This window comes from Cryptomeria japonica, chromosome 9, assembly GCF_030272615.1.
Source record: "Cryptomeria japonica chromosome 9, Sugi_1.0, whole genome shotgun sequence".
NCBI classification, from domain to species: Eukaryota; Viridiplantae; Streptophyta; class Pinopsida; order Cupressales; family Cupressaceae; genus Cryptomeria; species Cryptomeria japonica.
In genome coordinates, this window is record NC_081413.1 from 83,646,119 (window position 1) to 83,658,561 (window position 12,443).

At 35.5% G+C, this 12,443-nt stretch overlaps 1 protein-coding gene across 2 annotated transcripts in view; it reads right to left on the minus strand.

Annotated features, from left to right (window-relative positions):
- Window positions 1-12,443, minus strand: part of LOC131030218 (uncharacterized) — an 81,281-nt gene that overhangs the window by 34,446 nt on the left and 34,392 nt on the right. The window contains exons 3-4 of one of the 2 annotated variants that reach the window (XM_057960943.2): window positions 6,613-6,756; window positions 4,793-4,978 (exon numbers count right to left, since the gene is read on the minus strand). In XM_057960943.2, the coding sequence (XP_057816926.2) occupies window positions 4,793-4,978; window positions 6,613-6,756 (330 nt within the window). The remainder of the gene's footprint in view (window positions 1-4,792; window positions 4,979-6,612; window positions 6,757-12,443) is intronic. The other variant, XM_057960944.2, reaches the window with a different exon arrangement.

Below are 12,443 nucleotides of genomic sequence, written 5' to 3' on the forward strand. Positions count from 1 at the left end.
AGGACTAATAATGCAAAATCTAGTTTTTGGAGGATTCTCCAATTTTCCAGACTTAGTCAAATTTCAGGATCAGGATGACATTCCAGACTTAGCCAAATTTCAGGACATTTGAGGATCAGGATGATTTTTCGAGCTGATTATCCTTTGAAGGTGCCATGACCCCCTAAAATATAGGAACTTAACTTTTTGGGTCAAAACTTGAAAATTTTGGATCGCGGTCGAAGCAGGTCAGTGGTACAGGTGTAAACCCTAGGTTTGCATCCCGAAAAAGCAAAAAGCCTAAAATCTAGGGATTTAGCTTTTTTAGGTCAAAACTTGGAATTTTCGAGTTCCAGTCGAAGCTGGTCAGTAGTGCAAGTGTAAACCCTAGGTTTGCATCCCGAAAAAGAAAAAAGCAGACATCCCTAAAAAATAGGGAAAACTTTCTAAAAATAGCCATACCGGGGATTGGGCTAAAAATGCCAAAAACAAAACTTCCTAAAAAATAGGAAAAAAAGCAAAAAAAGCAAACTTTCTAAAAATAGAAAGTTGTCCAAATTCGTCCAAATCAATTGCGATCTTTGTCCTTTGGCCTCTCTAAGCTCTCTGGTGGTGTTCACATTTCGGAATCACATAACTTGCAAAAACTAACTTTCAATCGTCAGGGCCTGAAATGCTCTGAACTGGACAAGGCTTGGTGAAACTGCAGCAAAAGGTCATAGGACACTAACAAAACCCTAGAAAGCAGGAAAAGAGAGGGTCCCCATTTGCAATGGGGCGATGTGTGAAAAAGGTCACAACACACTCCCGCGTTGATCACCACCTCATCCAACATGTTGCACAAGGTCTCTGCATTCTTCACTTCATTGGAGGCATCAATTGATTTTTAAAATACTAATTGTCCCCCTGAAGAAACTAGAAAGTTGATGAGTGTCCTATTCCTACCATCCGTCCACCCATCTGAAAGAATGGTGCAGCCATTCTTTTCCCAAATACTCCTTTGCTCTTCCACTAATGCGTGAGTGTTTTGGACCTCATCTTACAATAACGGTCCACTAATCTCATAACGACTTGGGGACTTGAACCCCTTACTTGCCACAGTCAATGCGGTGACCAATTGGTCCCAAGATGGACTAGAAACAACATTGAACGGAATATTGATGTGGATCCAAAATCTAGCACACACCACCTTTGCTTGTTGGTGAGCCTCTTTATTCCATGCAGTGCCTAGCAATCCAGGTTGTGCACCAAGAGTGTTATGTGGAACAAAGTAGTTTTCCATATGGCTGCCCACACTTCCCATTCCTCGTATCCGTGGCCCAAGGGAAGAACTAGATACCCCCACATCTGTATGTGACCCTATAGAACTCAAATCTGCCACTGGGGCTGCCATTGCCTCTGTTGTTCTCTTTTTTGTTGCCTTCCTTTGATCATATGCTTCAAGCGTTGCTATTGCATCCCTCATAGCCTCTTCAAGACATTTCTTACATCCTCTGGTATCTCGGCATTCAATCTATACAAGGTGATATTTGAACCTATTAATGCCACCTTTTATAATCTTGGTGCAATGGTTACAAATGACGTCTACTCGTTTTGGACCTGGTGTCCCATGTTTCCAACAAAGGTCTCGCTTTCTGCCACTAGAAGCCATTTTCTTTCAAAAAAATTGGAAGAGAACCTAGCAAAAGAGAGAGACGACATTTAGAAAACAATAACACTGTTATTAACTTATTACATTCCTAATTCTATCTATATCACAATAACACTATACAATTTACAGTGAAATTGTGAATAACAGTGTTATTGTTAATAAGTAATAAAATGCAAAATATTCTTCAAAATATTAATACAATCATAATACATTCACAACCTGGATGACATATTTCAGCTTGGAAGTAATTTTTAATGTATATGACTGTAACAAATTAAAAAATCAGACTGTAATACTAAATTGCTAATAATTATTGTATAATATGACAGTAATTTACAGTCATATTATACAATAATTATTAGATATTACAGTCTGTAATAATTAAAAGAATCGGACTATAATAATTAATAGTCTAATATGACTGTAATTATATAAAAAATCAGACTGTGTAACTGTATAACTATATACTATATAATATATATATCGGACTGTAATACACTAATACTAATAGTAATAATTAAAACAAATCGATTTTAAACAACTTATATAACTGTATAACAAATATTTAAAAATCAGACTATTATATATAGTTATACAGTTAACAAATACAGTCTGAATTAAAAGTCATATTATATATACAGTTACACGGTATATATATATTTGTTAACAATAATTAAAACAAATTACAGTCATATTTGTTAACTGTATATATATCGGACTGTAATCAGTAATACTATTAATTAAAACAAAACGAGATATACATAGTTTGATTTTAAACAAGAAGAAATTTAAAAAGAACCTGAACAATGAAGTTCGTCGTTTTTCCTTGGCTGCAAATCAATTTGGATGAAAGTTTGAAACCCTAGTCGCGACAAACTGCCCGTGGAAAAATCGCGGCCTTTTTCCGCTCTTGTCATCACGTGAAGGAAATGAAATGCGTAATATTTTCGCCTTTTCGGACTTGAGGGTCGAGATTTCGTGTTTTGCGCCGCGTTTAGCATCGGTTTTCTGCGATTTTTGACGATTTTTGGCCGTTAAAATCGCAGCGAGTATTATTTAAACTCGCTGCCGAGTATTGCCGCGAGTGACTCGTGCGCCATTAGGGCTCTCAATTTCTCGCGAGTTTTCCTAAGACGGGCAGGGTTTTACAACCTTGTTCACGATGACTTCACCAATTAGTCTTCAACTCTATTCATGCAATGGCAAGCAAGAATGAAAGTTAAGCAAGGATGAATGATAATTTTGCTTTTCATACACAATAAGAAAAATTTGTTTGTCTTCAAAAAGTCTTGGACTCCATGTTTGAGGGTTTGGGGGGGCATTTTCGGGTTTTGGGTCGAATTCAAAAGTCTAATTAGAAAAGAAAACTAAGGGTCAAATTTGCCTCTTGGGCAAGAAAGACAATGGAATTTGTTGTGGATTCGCTCAGGTTCACCCCGGATGGACCTATAGATCTGGAACAAGACCCTAGACAACCCCTAGTTCAAACCATATTCAGTCGCGTATCTAGGTCGAACTTACCCGAACCGGCAAGCCCCAAGGCTTGAACAGGTAATATAGTTTTGCTATGTAAGTACTTGCAAGATTTACTTGTCGATCTCTTTTGACGATTTTCTTGCGATACTTGGCAAGCCTAATGACTTGACTTATAGCATCAACATGTAAAAATTGTGGGAAAAAACGTAGCTTCAACACTCCAAAAACTCTTTTTTGGCTTTATAAGCATTATTTTTTGCCTTCTAAAGATTATGAAAATGGTGTGTGCCATGAAGGTTTGTGTGGTCATTTGGGCTTGGTGGCAGGGGCTTTCTCCTCAACCCTACCTAGTATCACAATAGGAAACACACCATGTTTTTTTTTTAAGTTTAGTGTCAATGTTATTTAAGTTGCTTAGTACTCTCTGAGTTGGAAATTTTTGGCTTGCCGAGTACTCTCCAAGTCCAACTCCGCAAACCATGGTTTTCACTACTATTTAGAATATTTTTGTAATAACAACGCACTAGGATACCCTATAATCCCCATCTTCCTCTATTTTGCATGTAGGAATTTAAGATAATATTGTCAAAGCCATTTTTCTGCATAAGCAAAGCTTGAAGACTGCAGATGTTTTCTCCCTTTTAATTTTGTTTTGCTCAAACATTTGGCTAGAACTGCCATTATAATTTTGATATCCATTGAAGGTTTTGTTTGTATTGGAACATAAATTAAAGTCTATTTTGTCTCGATATTTACCAAGGTTTGTCTCAAGACTCTCAACCTATCTATGATTCATGCTGTAGAATCTTATTGCATGAATCCATTTCATGATATTCATGCAATGTCCAAGTTAGAATACTCTATTGAATTAATGCTTACGCTCTCTGTAGTTATATTAATATTTATACTTAAAGTTTTCATTTTTATTAAAAATCTTTTCCTACTAATTTATTTAAGGCAGTTTAAAAGTTGAAAAATAAATCAAACTTCACAAAGTAATTCATAGATAAGAAGGATTATTCTTCAGGTGAGTAGAAATCATCTAAAATGGAAAATAAATTATATCTCCATGGATGCACTTAGGTATAACTTTCAAAAGGTACTTAAGAAACAACAAGCTCCATTCAGATTTGAGACAGAGATGAATAAAAGAAAGTATTTACTCTTATGTTTGAGGATGACCAATTCTATCTCCAAGCTAACACCATCATCAATTGAAACATTTTAGGATTGTAGATTATAAGATCATGCCAAACAATGTTTAAGCACTCGTTTTGAATTTTAAGAGAGAATCATTTAATATTTCAATTCACCATCTTGATCATCACATATAGCCATACTTTAGTGGATAAGAACACCCTAACCTTGTGAACAGAAGGCAATACTAAGCAAAATTATTAAATGTTTAGTCGTACAGAAGATGAAGACAACCTAACCTTATGAACAAAAGTCAGTGCTAACCAAAATAACTGAAAGGAGAAATCACAAGCTATCTGCAGTTACAAAGGAAAAACTGCAAATATGGTTGCTTCTTTCCTGTCAAACCACTAGAACAAAATTGATAGAAAAAAGAAAACTCACATGTTTCTTCAATAATGCCCATTACAATTGAAACCACAATCAATCAAGTGGTATGGTTAAGCACCGAACTCCCCAGCCTAAACACTGACATTTAAATGTTATTACCTGTACTTTCAGTGCATCAGATCGAGATCGTACTTCTCTTTTGGCAGGAGCAGCACTGCCAAAGTCCATCAAAATAGCAAGTGGTGGTTGACCCTTTCTCCATTTTATAAGCACATTCCCTGGCTTGACATCATTGTGCGCATATGGAGGATTAAGGCTATGCATATGCTTTAATCCTGCACAAAGCTGTTTTAATGCAGGAAAAATTAGTAACAAAAACCTGGAGATGTTGCTAGGTGGACATCCAACTCCAAATATATAATTCTATTGGTATTAAGCCAAATTTCAAATATATAGGTCTATTAGTATTGAGCCAATTTTAACCAGGCAAGAAAACAAAGATCAATTTTCGGAATTAATTTGTCAATCTGCCAAAAAAATCAATTATACAAGCAACAACATATACCCATATGTAATCTTAATGTTAGATACGAATATAATTCATTACACAGACATTGACTTGGATTTAAAAAAAGCAAACACATAAAAGTAAAGACAACAATTTTGGTCAACAAAAAAGATGATGCAATCCAGGAAGCAAGCAATGAAGCACACTATATGACTGTTACATCCCTCTTGTGCCCCTAATATTTTTATAATGTTCAAATGGACTGATACATGTTCCATATTGTTGAATAGTGATTCGCAATGCACATGCAAATGATTTTGTTTTAAATCATTATGTTTATACGAGCTATTTTTATCATGTTTGAATATGTTAAAGTTAAGATGAGATTCCGGACTAACTACATGGTTTTGACTTAGTGGATACAAGGAATTCATCATCCTCCGAGAAGGGAGGGAAAGTATCATCAGGAACGGGAGGTAATAGATGAAGAACCTAATGCTATCTAGAACCCTAAGCTTGTAAGTTTTAGACTTGTTATGTTGAGTTAGGGTTTAGGGTGTGGTGCCGCAACTCAGTGCCTATTCTGGTTAACCCTAGACGGTCAGTCTAGTAGTTAGGGGTTGTTGCATCCTTGTCACGAACTATGGCATTCTTTTAAAGCAACATTTTAAAATTGAATTACTCGAATAAGTAATCATGAATCCTTTTTAACTCTTTATAATTGATAAGATAAAAGAATAAATACATATATGATTATGTATAATTAGAGTGGGAAACTCTGTGTGTGTGTGTGTGTGTGTGTGTTATGCTACATGATAGTCAGCACACATACACATACATATATATATATATATATATAGGAGTCCAACTCTATATATATATAGTCATATATATATGAGGATGAACACTTTCCATGTCTTGAGTGGGGACTTGCTTTATGCATATGAGATTTGAATTGTATTAAGTTTGGAGCAAACATAATAATGAACTATCGGCTGATAGTCAATGTGCTTGGAATAAAAGAGAGAACGTGTCCTACAAGGTTAGATGTCTAGCTAGCAGACAGTACCACATACAAGGGCAAGTAAACACCATAAATGTATGAATAGATTTCTACTGTTCGTGAAATTGTTGTCTTCTGGACAGATATCATACAGTTCCAAGAAAGCACAAGATGACCTCAATAAATGACTCTGAAAATCAGATTACAATGCCAACAAGGAAAATGATCCATTTGTGTCTGTGTTATAGCATTCAACACAATATATTTGACCTATCAAAAAAACATATTAACAAGGAAAAATGAGTTCATTTACATCTACATTATAAAATTTAGCAAAAATTGTTTAACTATCAACAATGCATATTAAATTATTAATAAATATTCATCTGTATGGACTTAAAAAAACACAAGAAATTTCTCCTTCTATAATAGCATGAATATGTGTAATGCAGGCATGAGAACAGGAACCTGTCTAAATATGTGAAGAACTGTGTCAGAGGGAAAGTATTCCCTCCTTGCCTTCATTTTCTGGGTGTTGTCCAGCAAGGTCCCATCCAAAAACACAGGAAACAATAAATATGCTTCTTGGTTCCAAGATCCTTCCTGTGTTCCCTGCATTGTAGCAAACTTTAATTGTTGCTAATGGGCACGGTCAAAACAACTAAAAACTTCTCAAAATTGTTCAAAGGAATCTAAATTTACATTCAATAATTTAGTGCTAGGAAAACTACCAATTTGTCCAAAAAACAAGATTATCCAATAAGTTCATGCACGTATGTTATATTTCTTAATTTAAACAAGGTGCCTTGATCGAAGATGTAACCCACCCAATACTCCATATTATTGGCATTGCCATCAATAACATATTTTCTTTCCATAATATTACAATCCCCTATATCTAAACAACATTAAATATAACTTGTATTGCTGTCGACTTCCTTATTAACAGGCAAAATGATGTCTACCCATTTCAAATAGATAAAACTATATTGTCAGAAAAAACCTCTGAAGTTCAAACAATATTTGTTTTAATTACTTGCTACAGATCAACATGGCATGTCTGGGAGACCCAGCAAGTTGCGACATAGTTGAATCTTTCAAATGTATGAGCTAAGGTCAAAGAGAGCTCCAGAAATTTACAATATTAGAGTTAATAAACCATTAACAGCAAGGAAATATAGTTTATAAAAAATAGTAACTTTCTTAGAAATGCTAAAATTAAATAGGACGGTAAAAAGGTAAGGAGACCTTGCCATGGAAAAATCAATGACAACCTAAATTTAATTATAAAATAGATTAGATTTTGAACATTGATTTGACTATCGTGACTATTTCTATTGTGGTAAAGACAGTATATAGTATCTCTTCGAAATTATGGTAAAGTTATACATTCTGCAACAACTGCATAACCCAAAATGTTTGTTTGATGATTTACATCTTCAAAAGGTAGTTGCTTGACTCTAGTTTGTACAGATAATCATTCAAATGATTAAGGCCATTCTTATTGACACATATATTACACTGAAATTGACCACTATATTGTTGCTAAAAGTGCTTAAACTTTGTCACCATGCATTGTAGTGTTGCTCATGCTAGAAGAAATCAATGGATGTCTGTGCCATCTGGTAAACTTATTTCTTGAATTCAGGTTCTAAGATAACATAAGTACATAAAGAAATGGAAGAAATAAGTTGGTCGATTTAGTTTGCACCAAAAAAGACTCTGAAAATAGCTGTTGAGTGTTGAAGATAAGAGGATTTAGTTTGGGGCAAAAAAGAAGCAAAACTTAAGAAAATGGTAAATAATAAAGGGAAGAGATAAGTTTAACTCGGAAACCAAACCATTGATGATGAAAATAAAACCTTCACAGCAAGACTAACGAAAAAAAAGGAAATAAAAATAAATCCCACAAGGTGGCATTAACTACAACTCATGGAGATTGAGCATATTGATTCTGAGGCTCATGCAAAATCAATAGCACCAGTATCAAATCCAGCTTCAACAAACATGCCAACAGGAATCCAAACTTCCAAAGCTCCCGTTGACATCATTAACAAAAGATGATACTCAAGCAAGATGCTCAAGTCTAATTTCTAGAAAAGATGTTTCCCAAAAAATGAGTCTCATTATAAAAGATGTACATTAAAAAACTTGGTCTCATTGACAAAAGAGGTAAGAGAACGATTTTGTAGGGTGAATGTGCAGGAATTTGCTACCTTGCATTCTCAAGGATCCAACTTCAAGTGTTAATAGAAGGTTCCCCAAAGCATTAACCCTATGTTCCACAAAGGGCTCATCAGAAGTTGCCCAAAGATTCACCAGTCATGCAGTCATGCAATTGCATAAGATTAATTTAAATGTCACATTAATTAGTGATACAAAGAGCTCAAATTAGAAATGATTAGGACTTTGATTATGAAGGCTCCTATACAAATCCCTAAGAGATGTGTTGCATTTTTTAAACTGTACAAATGTTGAATGTTGAATCTGGTAAGCTACCACATCCAATTCTAGGTGTGTCATACCTCAACAAACAAGGCTAGGGTTCCAAGATAGAGAGAGGAAAGGGGCTAAAGAGATAAGGGGAACTTCGGAACCTCGGGGTTCCGGAGTTCCGGGCAAGGATAGAAGAAAGGCTAGGAACTTCAGGGTTCCGAAGTTCCAAAGAGGGAACTTGAAAAGGGGCAAGGAACTTCGGAACCCCGGGGTTTCAGGGGAAAAGAGAGAAAGGCTAAGGAGAGGAGGGGCTAAGCTAGGGAAAGAACTTCGGAACCTCGGGGTTCCGGAGTTCCGGAGAAACTGGAGAAAAGCTAAAGGAAGGAAGGGAACTTCGGAACCTCGAGGTTCCGGAGTTCCGGAGAAGGAAGAAAAGCGGTCAAGGCAAAGAACTTTGGAACCTCGGGGTTCCGGAGTTTCGGGCAAGAAGAAAAGGCCAAGGCAAAGAACTTCGGAACCTCTGGGTTCCGGAGTTTCAGGGAAGAAGAAAAGGCCAAGGGAGGAACTTCCTCCGGACAAGGCAACACTTCACACTTCATGATTCTTCTCTCCTTGATTAACTGGAGCCGCGCCGGTCCATGGAACATATCTCTGATCAGTCTGATGGACCAAGGGTGTCATAAAATGACAACAATTACAACTATTCATTTCATTTAAAGGGCCAAAATTCCTACATAGAATGCCTTGATATGGTTGTGGTAGAGCATTATGTGGAAATGGCCTTTCATAAAGGTTGCATCTCTTACAACCTTTTGGAAAAGAGGATCTGCTAAACTTTGGATCAATGGTCAAATCGAATCTTTCTTGATCTCTTTAGTAGTAATCATGTCATCTTCCAACTTGATTGCTTGTGCCTAGCTTCTTCCAACTCATCAGCTTGACTAGTTTTGAACATAAATACAAAGCTTTGAAAAAAGTGAATTAATAAAATTCAAGAGAATCTCTAAGAAGGCTTTAGATTTGCATTCATTCTTCCAACAAAGTTGTTGAATTACATGATGAATTCTCTTATGGACTCATTATGTTCCTATGTTGAGTTTTATAGTGGCATGAACAAAATGTGTCCAACCAACAACAACTTGAAATGAATAAGGACCTTTTCATTCATGAGAGACCGACTTGTGATGGGACTCGGAACAAGATGACCATACCACTCTACTACTACTCTAACCAAAGTGTCGACAAAAAGTTGAACTACTGCATCTTCATGGTATACCCCTAGAATACTACAAGGTGTTTATCTAGGTGTTGAGTACCATCACCATGAAACTGGGGGAATCCATTTCGAGAGCCATGAGAGAAATAGCAGTGAACTTTAAATGCTAATGGATCAATATTATTTCCCCATAGTAAAGGAAGAGGTGGAAGCCCATTATGGCTGTTGTTACAATCACAAATGGTTGAGTAGTTTCTTCTCCAGCATACCAAAAAATTCCATAAGCTTAGGAGCAAACAAAAAAGAAACCTCAGTTGTCGATAGCTAATTGAATGATTGAAGGACAGAATCAAAAATAATTGTTTTCCTCCATGATTTAGGGTAGACTTCATCCACCAAAGATATTTCAATGGGAGGTGGCAAGATCCAACTCTTCAATGATACATGCTCCATGGTGGGTGCAATAAATTGTTAGCGATTTGATTTGTCTCTTTCAAGACAACACAAAATGGAACAGCACATGAGGATAAACCTCTCTTCAAATTAGCAGGAGAAGCTCCCTGAAAAGTAAACATCACTCCTAAACCTTCTGCCATCATAACTCCTGTGATTTTAGTTATGTACAGCATGAACGCTCTGTTGCTGATATCAAACGTCTATCCAACCCCACCATCGTACAGTCCTCTAAGGCAGGTTTGGAGGTGTGTGATTCAGTCATACAGATAATAGTTCGCTCACTGGCAAATTCATCCATGCACCTACCTGCTGAGTATGCATTGGACTGCCCTCTTTTTACTTTTGATTATTTCTTTGTGATTGCTAAAGTTTTATTAAGTGTCTTATACTGGTTCACCTCTCCTCTCAATATAAGTATGTGTTTCTTCATAATGGAGGTGTGAGAAGTTGTAGTACTCATTGGCAGAAGTTCTTTCACTTGACATGTACAGGATCTAGATACTATGAACATTACAAGATGATTCATAATTTTGGCACAATGATACTTGAGCATCTGAGTTTGCATAGGTCTTCATCTCATAGTACTTGTTGGCAAGTGTTGTTTCACTTGAAAAGGGTAGGATCCAAACTCAATGAACATTACAACATGATTCATAGTGTTGGCAAGGTAATTCTTGAGCATCTAAACTTGCAATCGCTTGAGGGCAAGCAATTCTAGGAAAAGCATACTATCATGTCCCATATTTGGGATTAGATCAATAGAAAAGACCTCTAGCCTATCCCCATTTCTTGTACGCTAAAATAATAATATTTAGGTGGGCCCAATCACTTTAGTTTCAAATGGACAATTTAAATATTATTATAAATATAAGGCTATGTTATATTTAAATGTGCATTTTTAACACTTTATTCAGTACATATTTTGAAAGATGCTACCAAAGATAATTTAAAATATTTTTAAATACTTGGAGAGAATAAATTAAAATAAAATAATATATGGCTTGAAGTAGATGCCTATAATAGAGAAGTCAATGCTCAAAGAAAATCACCTGATTTTTTAATCATTATTCCTTCCATTTTAAAGATTCAAGCATTCAACAATGAAAACCCTTGGTATTGGAGATTCGGAAGATGAAAACCCTCTTGGCTTTCCATAGTTGGGTTTCGAGATGAAAAACCTCATCACCATTTGAGGGGATTATATTCAAGAATCGCATTTGGCTTTCAGATTAAATTTATTTTGAGCGTGCTACAATGTTGCTGAGTGATTTATTGAAGATTTCAACATGTAAAGATTTGGATTGATTAATATTTGCAAGCAAATCAGATATATATTTTATTGGTTGATTACATTGGTTATCATAAATAGAAATGAGATCTGGCGTATCCATATTGGTGATTCCATGTTTATTGTTGTTATCATAATTTAAATTTATCTAGCAACTCATTCCACTTTCATATTTGATCAATTTTAGTGTATAATGGTTCATATAAACATTGGTGAACTTTCATATTTGGTTAGTTTCAATGTGTAAGGGTTTCATATAAACATGGGTGAATGACAGTATCACTGCCCATAAGAAATCAGTGATAAATCAGCAGTCATATTTGATATCTTTGACACAAAACAATTCATATTTATTGTTTATGTTGCATTTGAGGAAGAATATCAGCATTAATTAGGGTTTGAATTTGTTGTTTGGAAATGTAAGTTTGATTTACAAGGGTTTCCAGCATTGCATTATTGCTAATCATCCAAGGTTTGGCATCTACAATGGGCATTTGATTATTGTTTTAGCTTGCACATGTTTGATAAATCATTTATTTCCTAGAGTTGTCCAATTAGGGACATTACATACTAACAAGCATTATTAGTAGCCCAAATCTCCTAACAACGAGAACTAAGAAATCACACAAAAGGTGATTCCTATAATCAAATTGGCAGGCAAACACCTGACAATTGGAATTACCTTCACTGGATCATGCTATTTGATCACAATATTTTCTCACTGGCCTTTCCTGATGCATCATTATTCCTAAAATTCTCTAGGCAAGCATTTAATGCCATCATCCATAATGTTTTTGTATGCATGCCATAATGAAAGAGAAAACTCTCTACCTACATTTTGTTTTTAGGAAAGAATTGCGAGCAAGATTAAACACATCGAAGATAAAACTAATTTGTACCTTG